Source organism: Syngnathus scovelli, chromosome 2 (genome assembly GCF_024217435.2).
Source record: "Syngnathus scovelli strain Florida chromosome 2, RoL_Ssco_1.2, whole genome shotgun sequence".
In the NCBI taxonomy this organism is placed as follows: domain Eukaryota; kingdom Metazoa; phylum Chordata; class Actinopteri; order Syngnathiformes; family Syngnathidae; genus Syngnathus; species Syngnathus scovelli.
The window spans coordinates 18,299,997-18,326,362 of NC_090848.1; the positions used below are offsets into that span (position 1 = coordinate 18,299,997).

At 42.5% G+C, this 26,366-nt stretch overlaps 3 protein-coding genes across 4 annotated transcripts; all 3 read left to right on the forward strand.

Annotated features, from left to right (window-relative positions):
- Positions 1-2,836, forward strand: LOC137840095 (L-rhamnose-binding lectin SML-like). Of its 2 annotated transcripts, none has more exons than XM_068649981.1 (9): positions 1-132; positions 461-493; positions 583-651; positions 819-954; positions 1,130-1,239; positions 1,300-1,344; positions 1,623-1,755; positions 1,820-1,923; positions 2,696-2,836. In XM_068649981.1, exons 1-9 carry the CDS (start codon positions 60-62, stop codon positions 2,716-2,718), a joined length of 726 nt encoding a protein of 241 aa, XP_068506082.1. In that variant the 5' UTR covers positions 1-59; the 3' UTR covers positions 2,719-2,836. The 2 variants fall into 2 exon arrangements, with proteins under 2 accessions (XP_068506082.1, XP_068506081.1); XM_068649980.1 differs by lacking the exon at positions 2,696-2,836 and adding an exon at positions 2,163-2,296.
- A 9,565-nt stretch (positions 2,837-12,401) lies between these two features.
- On the forward strand, positions 12,402-14,690 carry LOC137840096 (L-rhamnose-binding lectin SML-like). Its single transcript, XM_068649982.1, has 9 exons — positions 12,402-12,525; positions 12,857-12,889; positions 12,979-13,047; positions 13,214-13,349; positions 13,526-13,635; positions 13,696-13,740; positions 14,017-14,149; positions 14,214-14,317; positions 14,557-14,690. Exons 1-9 carry the CDS (start codon positions 12,453-12,455, stop codon positions 14,577-14,579), a joined length of 726 nt encoding a protein of 241 aa, XP_068506083.1. The 5' UTR covers positions 12,402-12,452; the 3' UTR covers positions 14,580-14,690.
- Positions 14,691-18,879: 4,189 nt separating this feature from the next.
- Positions 18,880-26,110, forward strand: LOC125988797 (rhamnose-binding lectin-like). The gene is made up of 19 exons (XM_068649942.1): positions 18,880-18,998; positions 19,330-19,362; positions 19,452-19,520; positions 19,687-19,822; positions 19,998-20,107; positions 20,168-20,212; positions 20,502-20,634; positions 20,699-20,802; positions 21,576-21,597; positions 23,394-23,484; positions 23,933-24,077; positions 24,389-24,421; positions 24,512-24,580; positions 24,758-24,893; positions 25,062-25,171; positions 25,230-25,274; positions 25,550-25,682; positions 25,747-25,850; positions 26,088-26,110. The coding sequence occupies exons 1-19, from the start codon at positions 18,962-18,964 to the stop codon at positions 26,108-26,110; spliced, it is 1,578 nt and encodes a 525-aa protein (XP_068506043.1). The 5' UTR covers positions 18,880-18,961.
- Positions 26,111-26,366: the final 256 nt, after the last annotated feature.

Below are 26,366 nucleotides of genomic sequence, written 5' to 3' on the forward strand. Positions count from 1 at the left end.
TTAGCACATTGGCTGGAAGCCTTACAGCCACAATAAATTGGAGTGATCCTCACCTCACCATGTACAAGTGTTACAGACTGGGTCGTGTGAAAAAAATGGCATCGGGCTGCTTCAGACTTACCACAGCAGTTTGTGAGTATGGCCTTAAGAAAAATAAATATGCATGTTCCGAATCAAGTGCTTGTTTCAAGAATGCAAAGTGAGGAAGGAAGTACAAATATTATTACAAATCAACCTCACCAAAGGGTGTTGATTTTTGTAGTCATAGCAGATGTAAACTTAAAATATCGTTGTATGAACAGGATTGAGCTTTTCTCAAGATGCTTTAAGTAATATACACGTCTGTCTGTCTGTTAATCAGCCAACCTTTTCCATAGAAAAAGCAGAGAAAAGGTTTACTGTCCAAAATAAAATGTCCACAGCCATTGTTGGTCAAGCTGAGCTGATATTTGTTTTTCAGTGCTGACAGCAACGTGTCTGCTCCTCATAGCAGGTGACTGTCAAAGTTCATGTCTATATGTAGTATGATTCCTGTTTCTGAAACTTGTTAAAACTAATTTAATTCCCCCCACCCCTTTGCAGTTGTTGATTCTGCAGACAAAATTACCACATGTGATTACGGCGATTTGCGAGTCCATCGCCTATACTGTGGTAAGACTTCAGCCTGTGTCTTTAAATGTCATGTTCTTAACGGAGTTGATTGGCTTAGCAGAACTAGAGCTATTCCCTCAATTAAGATTTGTTCTGAACTTTATCCTGCTAAAAAACTGACTGCAAACCAGAATACGTTCCATGTTAATTACGCACTTGTGTAACAGATCATGGAGTAATCAAAGTCCAGGAAGCTTTGTATGGTCGCTCAAGCTCACTGGTCTGCGCTGATGACAACCCTAAAAAGTATCTGGCTAACACTCACTGCGCTCAGCCAAACACTGCTAACAGGATCAAGAAAAGGTATGCTTTGGGCATGAGTCGTTGGAAACCTAATAGTTGCTCGCATAAATGTGGCAATCTGCCCCCCCCACCCTATTTGTAACTGAGGTGAGATTGGTGGCTTGCCCGTCCAACGATAACTTTCAAAAGGACTGATTTATCTTTGCATTTGCTGACTTGTGCCAATTGTCTACAGCTGCAATGGCAAGAAATTGTGTGAATTGAGTTTGGAGGAGTTCCGCAAACCTGACCCCTGTGCTGACACGTTCAAGTATTTGCAGACCAACTTTACCTGCTTGCCAGCAAGTATGTCTTCATCTGCTGAAAAGAGTGTGCACGATTCTAACTTTTAATTTACTTCAACAGTTACTGTGGTGACATGTGAGGGATCTGTGGCACACCTGCATTGCGGTAAGATATATCCCCAATTTCTAACTTTTGTGAATTGTGCAGCATTTGTTGTGATGGCCTTTGTCGGTCCCATCACCCCTGCCAGGCATGTTTGTGCACAATCTACTGGTAACCCCCCCACCCAATTCTGAAATTAACAGAATTTAAAAACTAAAGTATAAAATGGGATTATGGACTCATTCAATAGAGAATCCATTTTTATGCACATGCCATAAATGTATTGCTGCTTTTCCGCTGCCGGTCCATCACCAACCTTCTTTCTCTCATCCTGATGCCAGATTTAGGACAAGTTATTTACGTCTATGGCGCAGACTACGGACGCCGTGACCGGACCACATGTTCATACAGAAGGGCACCTCTTGAGCTAGAAAATGTTGACTGCAAGCACCCAACTGACCTTGTTGCCAAAATGTAAAATGGCACAGATGCATGTTTTAGTTTTTGAAAAGGAATAATCCCGTTTCCTCATTCATAGGTGCAATGGGAAATATGGCTGTGCAATCACCGCCAGCAACGCTCTTTTTGGAGACCCATGCATAACAATTTACAAGTACTTGGAGATTTCGTACACATGTCAATGTAAGTATTTGGTAGCCTATTTAGTACTGCAAGGTGTGCTACCTATTGTAAATTAATACTTGAATTTCTAGTTCAAGATTCCGTAACCATAATTTCAGTGTTTAACTTGCTGACTAAGGTAACTATCATTTTTGAAAGTGTGTGTGTAAAAAGATTTACTGTATTCTTTCCCTTGCAGCATTAACTCACCCAAATGTCCACATTCCTTAGCTTGAATTAATTGACTGCCTTCTTTGCAGATCCTGTGACTCGTCCCCATTAGCCAAAGTACTGCCATTTGTGCTGCCAGTTGAACAGTCATTGCAATTTATTGCTGACTGAACAACTTTGTACTTGCATTTGAAGGAAAATAAAACATTGGTTCTTCAAATAATGCCTCAAAGATTTGGATTGAAGTTTTAAACATGCACAAGTTAAATATTTTTTGTCACAATACAAATGTTTTTAAGAGCGATGAACTGTTACTGCAATGTAAAATGCGACGCTGTTTTTGGAGACCCATGCCTAACCATTTGCAAGTACTTGGCGATTTCGTACACATGTCAATGTAAGTATTTGGTAGCCTATTTAGGACCTCAATGTGTTCTTCCCATCGCCAATTAATACTTGAGTTTTAGTTGTTTAAGATTGGTAAACCGCAGTCTTTACATTGTTGAACTAGTTGACTATCATTTTAGAATGTGTAAACATTTACTGTTTGTTTTTTTGAGCATGAACACTCAAATGTTCACATGCCTTAACTTGACTTCATTGACTTCTTTCTTTTTTGCAGATTCTGTGACTCCTCCCCTTTAGCTGGAGTGCTGCCATTTGTGTTGGTGTCGGTTGTAAAAGGGTGTCTCATTGCAATTTGCTGCTGCTGAACAACTTTGTATACTTGTATTTGAAAGAAAATAAAACTGTTTACCTCAAAGATCTAGATTGTAGGTTTGGGTGATTTGTTGCAGTAGCCTTTGCCAAGGTTTAAACATGCACAAGTTCATAATACAGTAGTACTGCTACAAACTTGATTGGTTCTGTGATCAGGTTTGAAAGTGAAAATGTTGAAGTAGACGCAGTTTCCAAAACCTTGTGCCCAAATTTTGCATGTGAAACCTACAAAGCACCCTTTTGCTTTTACAAACTTTTGCATCATATATCACCTTAATCTTAAACCTCTGACTTTGCTTAGAGCGGTTATTGCTAAAAACACCTAAGACAAAGTCAAGCCAATTGTGTGCTTCCATGTACTCCTTGCAAAGTGCTCAGACTTATTACTCTTTGGTGCAAATAAGACTAACCCACTGTTAAACTATCAAAACTCAGACTGAGTCGTTAGGAATCACCATTGGTTAAAATGGTTGATGGCCTGGAATTAGTTAGAAAATGGGAGGTTGTCTCTATTCTGAGTGATAGAAGTGATGCTACCATGAATGGTGCTGTTTGGTCCTATTGGGATTAAAATAATGTTCAGTGTCTTGCTCAGACAATATTCGTTAACCGGGATTGAGTTTTCTAAATTTGTGAGTAGTCCTTAAAAGCAGAACGCAAGTGCTAACTTAAAAAAAAAAAAAAAAAAGAAACTTTTGCACAACAAGGTGAAATACACAAATGTGCCGCAGTCTTCAACAAAAACTGTCATTGGGTGTTGCTGCCGCTGACTGAGTGACCTGCTACATTTTAAAGGGAAATGTGCTTTTGGGAGTTTGCAAACATTTTTTAAGGTTGTGTTAAACTTATAATCATATTAATATCTAGTATTAGAGTGCACGTGTGGATTGGTGGGGGGCGAAGAATGTGCAGGCAAACTGCATGAACTTGTTTTCTTGGAAGTGTTGTGTATAGGCCCAGACAGGGAGTACCGGTACGAGAGAACACCTCAAGGTCGGGAATGAGAACAACAGCACGTCTATGTGTCTTGGACTTTACGGGAAATTCCAACCACCTGACCTCCGCGATAGCACCGACACGGGGAGGAGATGGCCATCCACCAATCATCTCACAATATTTTGCATGCTTTAATATTCATATTGTGTTTTGTGGTATATGGTTTTTGCTGCTTCGCTGGTCTTCAAAAAACACTCGGTGATCGGTGGCTGTTTCCCGACGAATGAGCACTTCAGGGACCACGGCTGATTGGGAAAAGATTTTATTCAACGAATGTCAGAGTGAAGTCTTTCCAGAAAGTTGAGTGGCACAAGGCATGGATGTCAAAAAAGCCCCCCCCCCCCCAAAAGGGGGAGAGAGCGAGAGCGAGCGAACCCGCGCTAGAGCGAGCCCTGGAACCAACGAACGACCCCTGCTCGAACGAGAGCCAACGGACCCCCCCTCTTGTCAGGCCCGTAGCTTTTATACCTGACAAGAAGCTGATGTCACGGCTTGGGGTAACAGCTGTAGTTTTCAATCTACTAGTTTACTTCAGTCCTAAAAAGGAGATCTTGACCAGCGCTGTTGGTGATGGACAACAACAGCCACTTTACCTTATTATAGGATTGCACACATTGCTGAAACTGAATTCTCCCTGGTCACGGACAACTGGCCCTTCTATCTTCTACCAAGTACTTTACTGAATCTAAAGCTTCTCTGTACAGCAAATATAGTTTGATAGTCTTACTACTACTAGTGGATCATCTAGTGCAACATACAGATACGCATAAAGTTCAAAATTCACTTCAGTTTCTTTAAAACTGGGCAACCCGGAAGAATGTGTCGTCTTTTGGTGGTCACAAAAACACACGAGTTTTAGTGTGAGGGACCCGGGACCCAGGCCTGTATTAGTGCGCTTTGTCAGGAATAAACAATTGGTAAATTTGGTCTGATTGATCTACTGGTCTTCACTTTGACAGAACGAACTCGCAAAATTGTTAGGTGCGCCAGTGTGTGGATTAGGACATAGCAATTTATGTGTTAAGTGTTGATCACAATTTGGAGTCAGATCAATAACTAGAATCCGTAACCTAACAATTTCTTGGTGACCGCGGACGTAATGTCAAGAGAAGGGTAATTGACAACTCGTGGTCTTTAGCCAAGACACCGGACAGTGTCAGGGACACTGTCTCCCGGTCGGCGAACCGTTTGGAATAAGCGCACAACGTTGAGCTGGTACGACGTCTCCTCAAACCCGGGAGCTCATCACCGATAAGGTAAGCAGAATACCTGTTACTATAAGTCGAAATGCTGCAAATTGAAAGAGGAAATTTAAGAGGAGACTGTCGTTTAGATCAAATAAGGTGTGCATGAAGTTAAGATACATACGGTGAATAAGTTTGGAACTTACGTGTGTAACGTGTACGGTAAAGTCAGGGACTTACGCGTACCAAGGATAGGTCAGGGACCTAGTGCTTCGTCGTGGCGGACAAGGGTGCGGTGACGATCGTATTCAAATAGCTGGGGTTAATAAAGAGATCCCCGAGGGGAAGTGAGGCCTCCTCAAAAAATATCCGGTGGTAACAGTTCCTCCTGTGAGAGATCAGACCGCTAAAACATCCAAAATGAACCAAATTGGGGGGAGAGAGTGTGTGCGCGCAGAGGATCCTCATGAGTGGGTGTGTACATGAGTGTGTGTGAGTGATGTGTGTTCTATGGAAGAATGGTGTGTTTAAGTTAAGCTGGTTAGAGAAACTAAGATGAGCAAGGTGTGGCAGTAGAGAAAATAAGGTGTGTGACAGAAAGTTACTAGAACGGTGGCTTGATAGGATGAGAATAAGAGACAACAAATGTTGTGTAGAAGACATTGAAAGATGTCGAATGTGAACATGATGAAGGGCGCAACAGCAAAGTTGGCCTGCCCTTTGAGAGGTTGAGACTGATGGGCGAGCCTGCACTCGCGCGTAGTCGCGGGTCTGGGCTGTGCGCGTGGGCCTGTGCTATGCTCGTGCGGGCGGTGGGCCGGCATCATGATTTTGCAGGAAATGGCCAGCCTGTAACCAGTCAACATTGATGCCGCGACCCCCCTCGCACGGGGGGTGCTATAGCCCGGGCGGGGCAGGGACAGTGTGAGTTTCTCAGTGAATGTTTGAAGCAGTGAGATTGAGCGGTTGTGTGCGCGCTCGGTGTGTGCGTTTATGTGCACACCCTGTGTGGGTGCAGGCATGTGAGGAGGAAGACGGCATGGATCAGAGAATGTTCAAGAAAGGGGGGCTAACTCGTAAATAATGAGGAGCTATTGGGAGTAACCTGTTTGCCCTTTCTTTAAGGTTAGGTTAGGTTAGCAACACGAGCGATTTAGAGGTTCAAAAGAAAGACAGTTAAAAGAAAATAACATTTTTGATTTGGACAATTGCAGGCTAACAAGAGCATGAGAAAGAAGGGTAGAGAAAGCGGTGAAAATAGACAAGGAAAGAAATGAATACAAGGGCATTTATCCATCTTTGCATGATGTGACACACCCGAGTGCCCCGACACTCGGAGTGAGCTATGTTGGACCGCCGCCGTACGGCGACCCCGGAGTAATGGCTCCGGTGGTGACGCTGGGTGGCAGGATGGTAGTGGATGTCGAGGGCGAAGGCGAAAGGGCGGATCAGAGTATTGTACAGTTGATTGAACAAGCAGTAAATAAAGAGAGGCGACGAGCCCTCAACCGTCCAATGTGACGAAAGGAGAAAGCTGGCATAGACTTACTGCTGAGAATGAGGAGCTAAAAAAGAAAATTGATCAAGCCGATGAGCAGCGTAGACAGGAAGCGCAGATGTTAAAATGGGCAACAGAGAGAGAGAGAGAGAGAGAGAGACGGAGAAAATATAATTTGCGGAGTGGTCAGGGACAGATGATACAGGCCGAGGTGCAGAAAAATGAATTGATGTGTCCGCTGGTGACCACATCGGGCGGTCAGCGCTACGAGCCCATGGTGCTCCGTGATGTGACCACGATAATGGAAAATATGCCCCCACTTCACAGAGGAGGCAAGGTGTGGCTAAACAAATTTTTGGCTCTGATGAGTGGGCAGAGCTGTACACTCGGTGACATGCGCCAGATGTTGGTAGGAGCATGCTCCCTGGTGCAACTGCAGGCAATTGAGGAAGCAGCAGGCACAGCGAGACTGGGGAGGGAGGTGCCCTTGCCACAAGTAGCAGCGCCCCTGTTTGAAAACATTAAATTGACTTTCCCACAACCCACCGATCTGGCCCCCACTATGTTTCCTTATGATGTGAAAATGTCACCTGCACAACATTATATAACATGTGTGGAGAGTTGGATTGAAACCACAGGTCGCCATCCGGCTCTCACGCACGAGGCAGAGGTGCTCTTCCGAACGGCGCTGGTGGATGGACTTCCGCCAGATGTGAAGAAGCAGCTAATGTCAGATCCTGACATTCTGGTTTGTGCCGAAGAACAATTTAAACGTCATCTTTTGCATCACTGCAGAATGTTCACTGAGTCACAAGCTAAAGTTGAAAACGAGACAGACGCATTATCTAAACAGTTGTTGAAATTACAGTTGGCAAAAATGCATGGTGAAGCTAAACAGTCTAAATCACAGAAAAAGGAAATGCAAATGTCACAGGCTCTTCAGGTGGTGGGGCGCGGAAGGGGCCAGTTCCGGGGTGGATACAGAGGCCGGGGAGGGAGTGCACCTGCTTACCCGGGGAGGGCAGCATACAAACCCCATTCGCCCAACGCATGTTTCATCTGCGGCGAAACCGACCACTGGGCAAAAGAATACCACAGTATCGACCGCGCGGAGCCACCCGCCCACAAACGCACGGAGGTCAGTACTACCAACATGATGATCTCTGATGTGGACCATTTGAATAGGGCTGCCCGGGGAGCCAGGAAAGCAGTGGCCCGGCGGAGCCAATGTTTCATGTGACAGTGGAAGGAAAACCTGTGAAGATGCTGGTGGACACAGGAGCAACTTATTCCTCAATAAACACTGCCCTTCCTGTATCCTCACTGTCAAAGAAAACAACAACTTTAGTCGGCTCCTCGGGACAACCACGTACTCTGCCTTTTACCAAACCACTTGAAACTGTGATCACCCGGACAGGGTGTAGACTGTGGTACAAATACATCCATTCCACAGACACTCCGATCAATTTGATGGGAAGGGACTTGCTGTCAGCCGTTCAAGCCAGAATTCTGTGTGGGCCAGAGGGAGTGATTATTCAATTTCCAGATGGCGTCAGCATCCAGTGCTCACAGCAGCTACAACAACATGGTCAGTGGCTGATGGCGCCCCTACCGGCAGAAGCAGAAACTGCAACCATCTACTGGACCAGGCTGGAGCCAGAGACCCCTGCTGGTGGCGGTGTGTTCTCGACCTACCTACTGTGGAAGCCCTGGATCTGCTCACTGGCGCCATACCACCCACCTGTTGATCCTTTGCATTGCACTCTATATTATGACCGAAAAAGTGATGATGTATATCGGGATTTGTTTGAAGAAATTGAAGGGCACATGTGGGATTTAACTTCATCATGCATTTTGATTGGTAAAGAGGGAGTCGCAGCGGCAACTGAATTGACATATGAAGAAATGCAGTGGTTCAAAATGACAGAGAAAGGGGTGCCACACCTTTTGCTGGCTCTTGCCCCAGGACACGAGGCCAGACAATTGGGCTCAATGGTCAAGCAGTTGTTGCAACAGACCGATTGGCGGAAAACTCACATTCCTAATTTGTACTGGTCTGAGTCTCAGAATGCATACCAAATTAAACAACCCATGGCAGACACAGGATTGCTGGAGATGATGTTGGTGTCCCGCACACACGGTAGGGAGTTAACTGATCATGAGGACGCTGAAGTAATGCTGGCGGCCTTGCCCGACACACTGTGGTCCCAGGGTCCATTTGATGTCGGGTTTTGTCATTCGGTGGCCCCTATTGATCTCCAAATGGACGAGACGCAGCCTATCAAACGGCCTCAATATCGTTGGCCGAAAGAGGCGGACCAAGGCATGGAAGGCACTGTGTGTGGCCTCTGGGACGCAGGGGTGTTGGAAGTGTCCGACGGCCAAATCGCACTCCTTGCTGTGGCGTTACCAAACTGGGTGGAGCTTGGGTCAAGGTGGACAGGAGCTTCATTGTGCACTGAGTTTGACAGAACTGAGGAGATTTGATAAAAAATTGAATAATGCGTAGAGCTACAGAAAAAAGCATCATAGTCAGAGATTGAACAGATTTGGATAAAACAAATAGGCAAAAACGGTAAGAAACAAGAGCGAGATCTGATATTTTGGCTCGTCAGGCTTAAGAAGTAGAAGTCGAGTTAGATACATTTTAGAATAGGACATTTGGACTAAAGTGGATTCGGTCAAGAGGAACAGGGGCATTTTGGCATTTTAACAGGGATTGACAGCAAGGGAGATTGAGGATAGAAGATCTGGACAGCAATGACGTAAATTACATTAAAAACTGCCCATTCTAGGGAGAGGTGCTGGATGGTGTGACAGGCAGGATTTTTAGGAAGAGAAAAAGGGGCGAGTTAGACTCGCCAAGAGGGGCAATAAAGAGAAGCAGACTGAGAAACATATTTGAGCTAGACAACAGGAAAAAGGGGGAGAGCCAAATGATGATGTAAAAATCCAGAGGGAATAGTCCGACCCATCTTTATTGAATTTAATTAGGATAATTAATAGAGATCGAGTTTGTAGGAGCAATCTGAGGTTATGGAGGCTCCCCTGACACGCGGGTCCCACAGTCGTCCCCCCCCAGATAGACATATATGACAATTTGCGATGAATCTGATGGGCGAGTTTATGGAAAATTGAATTGGAGATTTTACAATAGGTCATGTTGACAAGTATGTCCAAATGTGAAGAGTTACTATTAGGAGTCAATGTTTGCCTGCACACTAACATACTAACTTTGCTTAGTGTGGGAGGAGAGCTGAGTGATAGAGTGTGTCTGCGAGTGTGTGGATGGGTGTGTGCGCATGTGATCATCTATGACTGTGTATGCGCAGTATGATTGGCCAGAGAGGTCTGAAGTTGGGGTGATGTGTTTGCAACTGAGGATAAAATTCCTCTCACCTGAAGGGGTGGTACAGACTGGAGGGTCTGGAACTGGTAAGTGATGAGTTCTGACCGGAACCATGGCTCAATGATCAAATCAGGGGCACCATCGACAACAAAACGGTGTGATGGAGAAGGCCCATTTCAGTGATATGGTCAGATAAGACAGAACTAGTATCGAACAGCAAGACTTTGGACGATTTGACGTGTGACGACTTTGAGCTCACCCGACGGGGTGACGGACTAGGTGGACAGTGACCAATTGTTTGACGCTTGAACGTGTTTGCGACAATAGTACGCTCTGCTTTGTTTTTCTGTGTGACTTGATTTTTTTGCAGCATCAGCCACCAGCCAAGGCGCGGATTGCGCGTTGCTTGCGTAACTTGTTTTCATTCTTGCAGGTTGTCGATTGCATTCGTGGAAAGTTTGTGTTGGATTTACAAGAATATGTTAACCCTTGCCCTTTTGGTTTTTATGATGAACTTGTTGATGACGTGGTTTTCAGGACATGATCCGCGGGCGCCAGGATTCATTTTATGACTGTTTTAATTTTGATACTTGATGTCTGTTTTTGTGTGTACAAATGTCCGCTGTGAGCCGGGCTATAAGCTCACTGACAGCAGTGCGGTGATTTTTGTTTGTGTTGCTGAGTGTGTGTGGTGGACAGTCAAGTTTCAAGGACTTGGGGTGATGGTCCCGGGGCCCAGATGGTAACTAGAGGTTCCGCAGGCCTGGCTACAATGAGTGTGGTGATGAGAGGGGACGCTTTGCAGGTTCCTTTTGATACGTAATGACACATTGGGTGAATGTGTCAAAGGGGGAGAGTGGTAAAATAGAAATGGGTGAGTAGGTTTCAATTTGTAATTGTGATATACAAAGTTTTTTTTCCAAATTCACTTGCTTTCAAGCTTTAACAGGACATGCCAGAATTCACCCAGCAATGATGGAAGGAGCAGAGGAAGACCAGTGACATCTGGTTGTGGTGTGGAGATGACAAATTATGGGATCGCTTGCCGAAGAATGCATCAGGTATCTGTGCCCTCGTGTCGTTGATAATGCCTGTGGTGGTTGTCCCCATTGAAATACAGAATCTCAATTGGAACCTGGAGTCCCCACTGGCGGGGCTCCTGAAGCGAGCCAAAAGAGACGTTTTGCCCCGTGGTTGAGCGACGACGATCCAACATATATTGACACTATAGGAGTGCCCCGGGGTGTGCCAGATAAGTATAAACTCGTTAATCAAGTGTCCTCGGGATTCGAAAGTATCTTCCTATGGATCACCCCCAATAAAAATGTAGACCGTATTAATTACGTTCATTACAATGTCCAACGACTGGGTAATTATACAGCTGAATCATTTGCCGCAGTTCATGAACAATTGGCTGCAACGTCGTTAATGGCGTTCCAAAATAGAATTGCGTTGGACATGCTATTGGCTAAGGAACATGGTGTGTGTGGAATGTTTGGTGATGCATGTTGTACTTTCATCCCAAACAACACGGCACCAGGAGGCCGACTAACCAGGGCGTTGGAAGGACTAAGGACACTGAACAAAAAGATGAAAGATCATTCAGGCGTACGAGTAAATATTATTTCTTTTCTGATCAGCACATCCCTACCTAGATGAATACCCCCAAAATTTAAAAAAAATTAACAGAGGACCACGGGTTTTTATAACGAGTGCCAGGCTTACATCCAATCTGGTAATCAATAGCGCCGCCCCCTCATCATTTCAATCGTGTCGGAATGTTTTCAATAAATCAGTTCCTACAATAATGGCCTGACAAAAAATGCTGTCCACCTTCTATGGAGGATTAAAACTGCCAAAAATGAAAAATAAATAAAAGTGAAAATGAAAACAAAGATATATAATTGAAAAAAACAGTACATATACATTGACATTTAATCAGTGGTGGCTCGGTGACCCACTGGTTAGCACAGCCGCCTCACAGTTAGGAGGGTGCGGGTTTGATTCCACCTCCGGCCCTCTCTGTGTGGAGTTTGCATGTTCTCCCCGGGCCCCCGTGGGTTTTCTCCGGGCACTCCGGTTTCCTCCCACATCCCAAAAACATGCTTGGTAGTCAGTCCGATTGGGCACTCCAAATTGTCCCTAGGTGTGAGTGTGAATGGTTGTTTGTCTCTGTGTGCCCTGCGATTGGCTGGCAACCAGTTCAGGGTGTCCCCACCTACTGCCCGATGTCTACTGGGATAGGCTCCAGCATGCTGGTGACCCCCGTGGGGACAAGCGGTACCAATAATGGATGGATGATATTTAATCCTATGCATATATTTATTTTTGTATTTCCACATTTATTTATTTTTGGTGTTTTTACTTACATTTTGCAGCAAATGCTCTTGTTGTTTTGTTTCCATATATTTTTACAATGTATTTTTTCAACTATATATTTTTAATGTTTGTTTCAATTTTCACTTTTATTTATTTTTTGTTTTGACAGGTTTTGTCCTGCAACGCAGAAAGATTTTTTTTTTTTCAGATGAGGGGATGTTGAGTTGATCACCCATTGGAGGCGTAGCTGTTGATTAGCACATTGGCTGGAAGCCGTGCAGCCACAATAAATTGGAGTGATCCTCACCTCACCATGTACAAGTGTTACAGACTGGGTCGCGTGAAAAAAATGGCATCGGGCTGCTTCAGACTCACCACAGCAGTTTGTGAGTATGGCCTTAAGAAAAATAATTATGCATGTTCCAAATCAAGTGCTTGTTTCAAGAATGCAAAGTGAGGAAGGAAGTACAAATATTGTAATTACAAATCAACCTCACCAAAGGGTGTTGATTTTTGTAGTCATAGCAGATGTAAACTTAAAATATCGTTGTATGAACAGGATTGAGCTTTTCTCAAGATGCTTTCAGTAATATACGTGTCTGTCTGTCTGTTAATCAGCCAACCTTTTCCATAGAAAAAGCAGAGAAAAAGTTTACTGTCCAAAATAAAATGTCCACAGCCATTGTTGGTCAAGCTGAGCTGGTATTTGTTTTTCAGTGCTGACAGCAACGTGTCTGCTCCTCATAGCAGGTGACTGTCAAAGTTCATGTCTATATGTAGTATGATTCCTGTTTCTGAAACTTGTTAAAACTAATTTAATTCCCCCCACCCCTTTGCAGTTGTTGATTCTGCAGACAAAATTACCACATGTGATTACGGCGATTTGCGAGTCCATCGCCTATACTGTGGTAAGACTTCAGCCTGTGTCTTTAAATGTCATGTTCTTAACGGAGTTGATTGGCTTAGCAGAACTAGAGCTATTCCCTCAATTAAGATTTGTTCTGAACTTTATCCTGCTAAAAAGCTGACTGCTACCAGACTACGTTCCATGTTAATGACGCACTTGTGTAACAGATCATGGAGTAATCGAAGTCCAGGAAGCTTTGTATGGTCGCTCGAGCTCACTGGTCTGCGCTGATGACAACCCTAAAAAGTATCTGGCTAACACTCACTGCGCTCAGCCAAACACTGCTAACAGGATCAAGAAAAGGTATGCTTTGGGCATGAGTTGTTGGAAACCTAATAGTTGCTCGCATAAATGTGGCAATCTGCCCCCCCACCCTATTTGTAACTGAGGTGAGATTGGTGGCTTGCCCGTCTGTAACGATACCTTTCAAAAGGACTGCTTTATCTTTGCATTTGCTGACTTGTGCCAATTGTCTACAGTTGCAATGGCAAGAAATTGTGTGAATTGAGTTTGGAGGATTTCCGCAAACCTGACCCCTGTGCTGACACCTTCAAGTATTTGCAGACCAACTTTACCTGCTTGCCAGCAAGTATGTCTTCATCTGCTGAAAAGAGTGTGCACGATTCTAACTTTTAATTTACTTCAACAGTTACTGTGGTGACATGTGAGGGATCTGTGGCACACCTGCATTGTGGTAAGATATATCCCCAATTTCTATCTTTTGTGAATTGTGCAGCATTTGTTGTGATGGCCTTTGTCGGTCCCATCACGCCTGCCAGGCATGTTTGTGCACAATCTACTGGTAACCCCCCCCTAATTCTGAAATTAACAGAATTTAAAAACTAAAGTATAAAATTGGATTTTGGACTCATTCAATAGAGAATCCATTTTTATGCACATGCAATAAATGTACTGATGCTTTTCCGATGCCGGCCCATCACCAACCTTCTTTCTCTCATCCTGATGCCAGATTTAGGGCAAGTTATTTACGTCTATGGCGCAGACTACGGACGCCGTGACCGGACCACATGTTCATACAGAAGGGCAGCTCATGAGCTAGAAAATGTTGACTGCACGCACCCAACTGACCTTGTTGCTAAAATGTAAAATGGCACAGATGCATGTTTTAGTTTTTGAAAAGGAATAATCCCGTTTCCTCATTCATAGGTGCAATGGGAAATATGGCTGTGCAATCACCGCCAGCAACGCTGTTTTTGGAGACCCATGCATAACAATTTACAAGTACTTGGAGATTTCGTACACCTGTCAATGTAAGTATTTGGTTGCCTGTTTAGTACTGCAAGGTGTGCTTCCTATTGTAAATTAATACTTGAATTTCTAGTTCAAGATTCGGTAACCATAATTTCAGTGTTTAACTTGCTGACTAAGGTAACTATCATTTTTGAAAGCGTGTGTGTAAAAAGATTTACTGTATTCTTTCCCTTGCAGCATTAACTCACCCAAATGTCCACATTCCTTAGCTTGAATTAATTGACTGCCTTTTTTGCAGATCCTGTGACTCGTCCCCATTAGCCAAAGTCCTGCCATTTGTGCTGCCAGTTGAACGCTCATTGCAATTTATTGCTGACTGAACAACTTTGTACTTGCATTTGAAGGAAAATAAAACATTGGTTCTTCAAATAATGCCTCAAAGATTTGGATTGAAGTTTTAAACATGCACAAGTTAAATATTTTTTGTCACAATACAAATGTTTTTAAGAGCGATGAACTGTTACTGCAATGTAAAATGCAACGCTGTTTTTGGAGACCCATGCCTAACCATTTGCAAGTACTTGGAGATTTCGTACACATGTCAATGTAAGTATTTGGTAGCCTATTTAGGACCTCAATGTGTTCTTCCCATCGCCAATTAATACTTGAGTTTTAGTTGTTTAAGATTGGTAAACCGCAGTCTTTACATTGTTGAACTAGTTGACTATCATTTTAGAATGTGTAAACATTTACTTGTTTTTTTTTTGTTTTTTTGAGCATGAACACTCAAATGTTCACATGCCTTAGCTTGACTTGATTGACTTTTTTCTTTTTTGCAGATTCTGTGACTCCTCCCCTTTAGCTGGAGTGCTGCCATTTGTGTTGGTGTCGGTTGTAAAAGGGTGTCTCATTGCAATTTGCTGCTGCTGAACAACTTTGTATACTTGTATTTGAAAGAAAATAAAACTGCTTTCCTCAAAGATCTAGATTGTAGGTTTGGGTGATTTGTTGCAGTAGCCTTTGCCAAGGTTTAAACATGTACAAGTTTATAATACAGTAGTACTGCTACAAACTTGATTGGTTCTGTGATCAGGTTTGAAAGTGAAAATGTTAAAGTAGACGCAGTTTCCCATAGTGGTAAATGTATAAGGTATTCCAAAACCTTGTGCCCAAATTTTGCATGTGAAACATACAAAACACCCTTTTGCTTTTACAAACTTTTCTATCATATATCACCTTAATCTTAAACCTCTGACTTTGCTTAGAGCGGTTATTGCTAAAAACACCTGAGACAAAGTCAAGCCAATTGTGTGCTTCCATGTACGCCTTGCAAAGTGCTCAGACTTATTACTCTTTGGTGCAAGTAAGACTAACCCACTGTAAACTATCAAAACTCAGACTGAGTCATTAGGCAGTTAGGAATCACCATTGGTTAAAATGGTTGATGGCCTGGAATTAGTGAGAAAATGGGAGGTTGTCTCTATTCTGAGTGATAGAAGTGATGCTACCATGAATGGTGCTGTTTGGTCCTATTGGGATCAAAATAATCTTCAGTGTCTTGCTCAGACAATATACGATAACCGGGATTGCGTTTTCTAAATTTGTGAGTAGTCCTTAAAAGCAGAACGCAAGTGCTAACTTAAAAAAAAAAAAAAAAACTTTAGCACAACAAGGTGAAATACACAAATGTGCCGCAGTCTTCAACAAAAACTGTCATTGGGTGTTGCTGCCGCTGACTGAGTGACCTGCTGCATTTACATCGTCGCCATAGGGATTGATGGTAAACAGCCGCTTGGAACCGTTTTAAGAGCCAACCAAGGAAGTATGCTGATGCACTGCATCTGCCAGAGATGTAATACTATTCTTTTCACTTTATGATATTGTGAACCATGAAATGTTTATGTGGCATGTTATTCATTTGTCTTTTTGCACTATTACATCTGTTGAGACTTGAGCTGCTACGGTTTTTAGTTAACGTTTTGACTGAATAGTTGCATATTGTGCCACCAGTGATTTTGCATTCATTCTCTTGAAAAAGTAAATATTTCTTTTCTGATCAGCACATCCCTACCTAGATGAATACCCCCAAAATTTAAAAAAAATTAACAGAGGACCATGTGTTTTTATAACGAATGCCAGGCTTACATCCAATCTGGTAATCAATAGCGCCGCCCCCTCATCATTTCAATCCTGTCGGAATGTTTTCAATAAATCGGTTCCTACAATAATGGCCTGACAACAAATGCTGTCCACCTTCTATGGAGGATTAAAACTTCCAAAAATGAAAAATAAATGAAAGTGAAAATGAAGATATATAATTGCAAAAAAACAATACATATACATTGACATTTAATCAGTGGTGGCTCGGTGACCCACTGGTTAGCACAGCCGCCTCACAGTTAGGAGGGTGCGGGTTTGATTCCACCTCCGGCCCTCCCTGTGTGGAGTTTGCATGTTCTCCCCGGGCCCGCGTGGGTTTTCTCCGGGCACTCCAGTTTCCTCCCACATCCCAAAAACATGCTTGGTAGTCAGTCCGATTGGGCACTCCAAATTGTCCCTAGGTGTGAGTGTGAATGGTTGTTCGTCTGTGTGCCATGCGATTGGCTGGCAACCAGTTCAGGGTGTCCCCACCTACTGCCCGATGTCTACTGGGATAGGGTCCAGCATGCTGGTGACCCCCGTGGGGACAAGCGGTACCAATAATGGATGGATGATATTTAATCCTATGTATATACAGTGGGGGAAATAAGTATTTGACCCCTTGCTGATTTTGCAGGTTTGCCCACTTACAAAGAATGCAATGATCTACTATTTTAATCATATGTACATTCTAACAGTGAGAGGCAGAATCCCCCAAAAAATTCCAGAAATTCACATCATATGAATTTATAAAAATTGATAACCGTCTGATGAGGAAAAACAAGTATTTGAACCCCTGGACAAACAGCATGTAAAAGCCATTATTGGCCAGCACAGATGTCAAACGTTTTTTATAGTTGGTGACAAGCTTTGTGCACATTTCGGCAGGGATGTTGGCCCACTCCTCCCTGCAGACAGCCTCCAAATCATTCAGGTTCCGAGGTTGTTGCCTGGCAACTCGAATTTTAAGCTCCCTCCAAAGATTTTGAATTGGATTCAGGTCTGGAGACTGGATTGTTGATCTGCGCAAGGCTGGGATGGGCTACAAGAGAATCGGAAAGCAACTTGGAGAGAAAAGATTAACTGTCGGTGCAGTTATCAGGAAATGGAAGAAGCACCACACCACCGCCAACCTCCCTCGGTCTGGGCCTCCACACAAGATCTCACCTCGTGGGGTCTCCCTGATCATGCGAATGGTGAGGAATCATCCCAAAACCATAAGGGGGGAACTGATGAATCAACTGAAGGCAGCTGGGACCACAGTTGCAAAAGAAACGGTTGGGAACACACTACGCCGTCATGGATTGAAATCCTGCCGCGCACGCAAGGTCCCCCTGCTCAAGAAGAAACATGTACAGGCCCGCATGAAGTTTGCCATTCAGCACCTGGACAACTCAGAAGAGGCCTGGAATAAGGTGATGTGGTCAGATGAGACCAAAATAGAACTTTTTGGCCTCAACTCAACTTGTCGTGTTTGGAGGGCAAAGAACACCGAGTACAACCCAAAGAACACCATCCCCACCGTCAAGCATGGTGGTGGCAACATCATGCTTTGGGGGTGCTTTTTAGCCAAGGGGACGGGACAACTCCATCGTATTGAGGGGAGGATGGACGGGGCCATGTATCGTAGAATTCTGGACCAACATCTCCTTCCCTCAGTGAGAAAGCTGAAGATGGGTCGAGGATGGGTGTTTCAGCACGACAACGATCCTAAGCACACCGCCAAAGCAACAAAAGAGTGGCTGAAGAAGAAGCACATCAAGGTTCTGGAGTGGCCTAGCCAGCCTCCAGACCTGAATCCAATTGAAAATCTTTGGAGGGAGCTTAAAATTCGAGTTGCCAGGCGACAACCTCGGAACCTGAATGATTTGGAGGCTGTCTGCAGGGAGGAGTGGGCCAACATCCCTGCCGAAATGTGCACAAAGCTTGTCACCAACTATAAAAAACGTTTGACATCTGTGCTGGCCAATAATGGCTTTTCTACAAAATATTAACATGCTGTTTGTCCAGGGGTTCAAATACTTGTTTTTCCTCATCAGACGGTTATCAATTTTTATAAATTCATATGATGTGATTTTCTGGAATTTTCTTTGGGATTCCGTCTTTTACTGTTAGAATGTACATATGATTAAAATTATAGATTGTTGCATTCTTTGCAAGTGGGCAAACCTGCAAAATCAGCAAGGGGTCAAATACTTATTTCCCCCACTGTATTTATTTTTGTATTTCCACATTTATTTATTTTTGGTGTTTTTACTTACATTTTGCAGCAAATGCTCTTGTTGTTTTGTTTCCATATATTTTTACAATGTATTTTTTCAACTATATATTTTTAATGTTTGTTTCAATTTTCACTTTTATTTATTTTTTGTTTTGACAGGTTTTGTCCTGCAACGCAGAAAGATTTTTTTTTTTTCAGATGAGGGGATGTTGAGTTGATCGATCCACCCATTGGAGGCGTAGCTGTTGATTAGCACATTGGCTGGAAGCCGTGCAGCCACAATAAATTGGAGTGATCCTCACCTCACCATGTACAAGTGTTACAGACTGGGTCGTGTGAAAAAATGGCATCGGGCTGCTTCAGACTTACCACAGCAGTTTGTGAGTATGGCCTTAAGAAAAATAAATATGCATGTTCCAAATCAAGTGCTTGTTTCAAGAATGCAAAGTGAGGAAGGAAGTACAAATATTGTTATTACGAATCAACCTCACCAAAGGGTGTTGATTTTTGTAGTCATAGCAGATGTAAACTTAAAATATCGTTGTATGAACAGGATTGAGCTTTTCTCAAGATGCTTTAAGTAATATACACTTCTGTCTGTCTGTTAATCAGCCAACCTTTTCCATAGAAAAAGCAGAGAAAAAGTTTACTGTCCAAAATAAAATGTCCACAGCCATTGTTGGTCAAGCTGAGCTGATATTTGTTTTTCAGTGCTGACAGCAACGTGTCTGCTCCTCATAGCAGGTGACTGTCAAAGTTCATGTCTATATGTAGTATGATTCCTGTTTCTGAAACTTGTTAAAACTAATTTAATTCCCCTCACCCCTTTGCAGTTGTTGATTCTGCAGACAAAATTACCACATGTGATTACGGCGATTTGCGAGTCCATCGCCTATACTGTGGTAAGACTTCAGCCTGTGTCTTTAAATGTCATGTTCTTAACGGAGTTGATTGGCTTAGCAGAACTAGAGCTATTCCCTCAATTAAGATTTGTTCTGAACTTTATCCTGCTAAAAAGCTGACTGCTACCAGACTACGTTCCATGTTAATGACGCACTTGTGTAACAGATCATGGAGTAATCGAAGTCAAGGAAGCTTTGTATGGTCGCTCAAGCTCACTGGTCTGCGCTGATGACAACCCTAAAAAGTATCTGGCTAACACTCACTGCGCTCAGCCAAACACTGCTAACAGGATCAAGAAAAGGTATGCTTTGGGCATGAGTTGTTGGAAACCTAATAGTTGCTCGCATAAATGTGGCAATCTGCCCCCTCCACCCTATTTGTAACTGAGGTGAGATTGGTGGCTTGCCCGTCTAACGATAACGTTCAAAAGGACTGATTTATCTTTGCATTTGCTGACTTGTGCCAATTGTCTACAGTTGCAATGGCAAGAAATTGTGTGAATTGAGTTTGGAGGAGTTCCGCAAACCTGACCCCTGTGCTGACACCTTCAAGTATTTGCAGACCAACTTTACCTGCTTGCCAGCAAGTATGTCTTCATCTGCTGAAAAGAGTGTGCACGATTCTAACTTTTAATTTACTTCAACAGTTACTGTGGTGACATGTGAGGGATCTGTGGCACACCTGCATTGCGGTAAGATGTATCCCCAATTTCTAACTTTTGTGAATTGTGCAGCATTTGTTGTGATGGCCTTTGTCGGTCCCATCACCCCTGCCAGGCATGTTTGTGCACAATCTACTGGTAACCCCCCCACCCCAATTCTGAAATTAACAGAATTTAAAAACTAAAGTATAAAATGGGATTTTGGACTCATTCAATAGACTCATTCAATAGAGTCATTTTTATGCACATGCAGTAAATGTATTGATGCTTTTATGCTGCCGGTCCATCACCAACCTTCTTTCTCTCATCCTGATGCCAGATTTAGGGCAAGTGATTTACGTCTATGGCGCAGACTACGGACGCCGTGACCGGACCACATGTTCATACAGAAGGGCAGCTCATGAGCTAGAAAATGTTGACTGCACGCACCCAACTGACCTTGTTGCTAAAATGTAAAATGGCACAGATGCATGTTTTAGTTTTTGAAAAGGAATAATCCCGTTTCCTCATTCATAGGTGCAATGGGAAATATGGCTGTGCAATCACCGCCAGCAACGCTGTTTTTGGAGACCCATGCATAACAATTTACAAGTACTTGGAGATTTCGTACACATGTCAATGTAAGTATTTGGTTGCCTGTTTAGTACTGCAAGGTGTGCTTCCTATTGTAAATTAATACTTGAATTTCTAGTTCAAGATTCGGTAACCATAATTTCAGTGTTTAACTTGCTGACTAAGGTAACTATCATTTTTGAAAGCGTGTGTGTAAAAAGATTTACTGTATTCTTTCCCTTGCAGCATTAACTCACCCAAATGTCCACATTCCTTAGCTTGAATTAATTGACTGCCTTTTTTGCAGATCCTGTGACTCGTCCCCATTAGCCAAAGTCCTGCCATTTGTGCTGCCAGTTGAACGCTCATTGCAATTTATTGCTGACTGAACAACTTTGTACTTGCATTTGAAGGAAAATAAAACATTGGTTCTTCAAATAATGCCTCAAAGATTTGGATTGAAGTTTTAAACATGCACAAGTTAAATATTTTTTGTCACAATACAAATGTTTTTAAGAGCGATGAACTGTTACTGCAATGTAAAATGCAACGCTGTTTTTGGAGACCCATGCCTAACCATTTGCAAGTACTTGGAGATTTCGTACACATGTCAATGTAAGTATTTGGTAGCCTATTTAGGACCTCAATGTGTTCTTCCCATCGCCAATTAATACTTGAGTTTTAGTTGTTTAAGATTGGTAAACCGCAGTCTTTACATTGTTGAACTAGTTGACTATCATTTTAGAATGTGTAAACATTTACTTGTTTTTTTTTTGAGCATGAACACTCAAATGTTCACATGCCTTAGCTTGACTTGATTGACTTTTTTTTTTTTTTGCAGATTCTGTGACTCCTCCCCTTTAGCTGGAGTGCTGCCATTTGTGTTGGTGTCGGTTGTAAAAGGGTGTCTCATTGCAATTTGCTGCTGCTGAACAACTTTGTATACTTGTATTTGAAAGAAAATAAAACTGTTTTCCTCAACGATCTAGATTGTACGTTTGGGTGATTTGTTGCAGTAGCCTTTGCCAAGGTTTAAACATGCACAAGTTCATAATACAGTAGTACTGCTACAAACTTGATTGGTTCTGTGATCAGGTTTGAAAGCGAAAATGTTGAAGTAGAAGCAGTTTCCCATAGTGGTAAATGTGTACGGTATTATTCCAAACCCTTGTGCCCAAATTTTGCATGTAAAACATACAAAACACCCTTTTGCTTTTACAAACTTTTGTATCATATGTCACCTTAATCTTAAACCTCTGACTTTGCTTAGAGCGGTTATTGCTAAAAACACCTAAGACAAAGTCAAGCCAATTGTGTGCTTCCATGTACTCCTTGCAAAGTGCTTAGACTTATTACTCTTTGGTGCTAGTAAGACTAACCCACTGTAAACTATCAAAACTCAGACTGAGTCATTAGGCAGTCAGGAATCACCATTGGTTAAAATGGTTGATGGCCTGGAATTAGTTAGAAAATGGAAGGTTGATTCTATTCTGAGTGATAGAAGTGATGCTATCATGAATGGTGCTGTTTGGTCCTATTGGGATCAAAATAATGTTCAGTGTCTTGCTCAGACAATGTACGTTAACCGGGATTGAGTTTTCTAAATTTGTGAGTAGTCCTTGAAAGCAGAACGCAAGTGCAAACTTAAAAAAAAAAAAAAAAAAAACTTTTGCACAACAAGGTGAAATACACAAATGTGCCGCAGTCTTCAACAAAAACTATCATTGGGTGTTGCTGCCGCTGACTGAGTGACCTGCTGCATTTACATCGTCGCCATAGGGATTGATGGTAAACAGCCGCTTGGAACCGTTTTAAGAGCCAACCAAGGAAGTATGCTGATGCACTGCATCTGCCAGTGATGTAATACTATTCTTTTCACTTTATGATATTGTGAACCATGAAATGTTTATGTGGCATGTTATTCATTTGTCTTTTTGCACTATTACATCTGTTGAGACTTGAGCTGCTAAGATGTTTAGTTAACGTTATGACTGAATAGTTGCATATTGTGCCACCAGTGATTTTGCATTCATTCTCTTGAAAAAGTAAATATTTTTATTTCTTTTCTGATCAGCACATCCCTACCTAGATGAATACCCCCAAAATTTAACAGAGGACCACGTGTTCTTATAACGAATGCCAGCCTTACATCCAATCTGATAGTCAATAGCTCCGCCCCCTCATCATTTCAATCCTGTCGGAATGCTTTGAACAATAAATCGGTTCCTACAATGATGGCCTGACAAAAAATGCTGTCCACCTTCTATGGAAGACTAAAATTGCCAAAATGAAAAACAAAAGTGAAAATGAAAAAAATATATATAATTGAAAAAAATAATACATATACATTGATATTTAATCCATGGCGGCTCAGTGGCACACTGGTTAGCACGGCCGCTTCAAGTCAAGTCAAGTCAAGTCAAGTTTATTTGTATAGCCCTAAATCACAAACAGTCTCAAAGGGCTTCACATAGCCAAAATTTACTCCAAAAAAACCCTGCCAGGGAAAAATGAGAAACCTTGAGAAGGGACCACAGATGGAAGGATCCCCCTTTCAGGATCACCAGGTTGTAATGGATGCAGAGAGGGCACAAGTAATACATAATATGAAAATCAATGAAAAAATGGATGTCGGAGGTGCCCTCGATTGTCCTGGCAGTGGCTTCAAGGAGGTTGAGCTGCAGTTTCTTCATCTTGAATTGGTCCCCGAGAATTCAGCTAGCCGCTGCTTCACAGTTAGGAGGGTGCGGGTTTGATTCCACATCCGGCCCTCCCTGTGTGGAGTTTGCATGTTCTCCCCGGGCCCGCGTAGGTTTTCTCCGGGCACTCCAGTTTCCTCCCACATCCCAAAAACATGCTTGGTAGTCAGTCCGATTGGGCACTCCAAATTATCCCTAGGTGTGAGTGTGAATGGTTGTTCGTCTCTGTGTGCCATGCGATTGGCTGGCAACCAGTTCAGGGTGTCCCCACCTACTGCCCGATGTCTACTGGGATAGGGTCCAGCATGCTGGTGACCCCCGTGGGGACAAGCGGTACAGATATTTAATTCTATGTATATATTTATTTTTGGATTTCTACTTTTATTTATTTTTTTGTATTTTAACTTATATTTTGCAGTAAATGCTCTTGTTTTGTTTCCATATATTTTTTCAACTATATATTTTTAATGAGTTGAGTTGATCGATCCACCCATTGGAGGCGTGGCTGTTAATTAGCACATTGGCTGGAAGCCGTGCAGCCACTATAAATTGGAGTGATCCTCACCTCACCATGTACAAGTGTTACAGACTGGGTCGTGTGAAAAAAATGGCAGTGGGCTTCGTCAGACTTACCACAGCAGTTTGTGAGTATTACCTTCAGACAAATATGCATGTTCCGACTTGAGTGATTCTTTCAGGAATGCAAAGGGAGGAAGGAGAAACAAATATAATTACAAATCAACCTCACCAAAGGTTGTTTATTTTTGTAGTCATAGATGTGAGTTCTAATATTGTTGTATGAGCAGGATTGAGATATTTCTCAGATGCTTTCAGTAATATACACGTCTGTCTGTCGGTTAATCAGCCAGCCTTTTCCATAGAAAAAGCAGTGAAATAAAAATGCTGTCCAAAATAAAATGTCCACAGCCAAGCTAAACTGATATTTGTTTTTCAGTGCTGACAGCAGCGTGTCTGCTCCTCATAGCAGGTGACTGTCAAAGTTCATGTCTATATGTAGTATGATTCCTGTTTCTGAAACTTGTTAAAACTAATTTCATTTTTTCCCCCCCTTTTGCAGTTGTTGATTCTGCAGACCAAATTACCACCTGTGATTACGGCCATTGGCAAGTCCATCGTCTATACTGTGGTGAGACTTCAGCCTGTGTCTCATAACTAAGTTGTTTGACGTAGTAAAAGTAAATCTATTAAGTCATTGAAGATTGATTCTGAATTTTCTCCCGCCTAAAATGTATTCAATGGAGGTTGATACCCGACTGCTACTAGACTACATTCCATGTATGTTGATTGCGCTCTTGTGCAACAGATCACGGAGTAATCAACGTGCAGCAAGCTTTGTATGGTCGCTCAAGCTCACTGGTCTGCGCCAATAACAAACCTCAAAAGCATCTGGCTAACACTCACTGCGCTCAGCCAAACACTGCTAACAGGATCAAGAAAAGGTATGCTTTGGGCATGAGTTGTTAGAAATGTAAATGAGTACAAGCTTTGTGGAAACACAAAACCCACCCCCTATTTTTAACTGAGGAGATTGGTGGCTAGCCCGTCTGTAGCAATTACTTTTAAATGGACTGCCTTTGCTTTTTCTGAGTCATCCCAATTGTCTGCAGTTGCAATGGCAAGAAATTGTGTGAAGTGAACTTGGAGGATTTCCGCAAACCTGACCCCTGTCCTGACACCTTCAAGTATTTGCAGACCAACTTTACCTGCTTGCCAGCAAGTATGTCTTAATGTGCTGAAAAGTGTGCAAAATTCTAATTTTTAATTTACTTCAACAGTAACTGTGGTGGCATGTGAGGGATCTGTGGCGCACTTGCATTGTGGTAAGATGTATCCGACATTTCTGACATTGTGAATTGTGCAGCTTTTGTTGTGATGGCATTTGTCCGTCCCTTCACCCCTGCCAGGCATGTTTGTGCACAATCTACTGGTAACCCCCCCCCCCAAATTCTGAAATTAACAGAATTTAAAAACTAAAGTATAAAATGGGATTTTGGACTCATTCAATAGAGAATCCATTTTTATGCACATGCAATAAATGTATTGATGCTTTTACGCTGCCGGTCCATCACCAACCTTTCTCTCATCCTGATGCCAGGTTTCGGACATGTTATTAAAGTCTATGGTGCAGACTACGGACGCCGGGACCGGACCACATGTTCATACAGAAGGGCAGCTCATGAGCTAGAAAATGTTGACTGCACGCACCCAACTGACCTTGTTGCTAAAATGTAAAATGGCACAGATGCATGTTTTAGTTTTTGAAAAGGAATAATCCAGTTTCCTCATTCATAGGTGCAATGGAAAATATGGCTGTGCAATCACCGCCAGCAACACTGTTTTTGGAGACCCATGCATAACAATTTACAAGTACTTGGAGATTTCGTACACATGTCAATGTAAGTATTTGGTAGCCTATTTAGTACTACAAGGTGTGCTTCCTATTGTAAATTAATACTTGAATTTCTAGTTCAAGATTCGGTAACCACAATTTCAGTGTTGAACTTGCTGACTAAGATAACTATCATTTTTGAAAGTGTGTGTAAAAAGATTTACTGTAGTCTTTCCCTTGCAGCATTAACTCGCCTAAATGTCCACATTCCTTAGCTTGAATTAATTGACTGCCTTTTTTGCAGATCCTGTGACTCATCCCTATTAGCCAAAGTACTGCCATTTGTGCTACCAGTTGAACAGTCATTGCAATTTATTGCTGACTGAACAACTTTGTACTTGCATTTGAAAGAAAATAAAACATTGGTTCTTCAAATAATGCCTCAAAGATTTGGATTGAAGTTTTAAACGTGCACAAGTTAAATATTTTTTGTCACAATACAAATGTTTTTAAGAGCGATGAACTGTTACTGCAATGTAAAATGCTCATAACATACAGGAATTCAGCATGGTGAAGGGTTAAT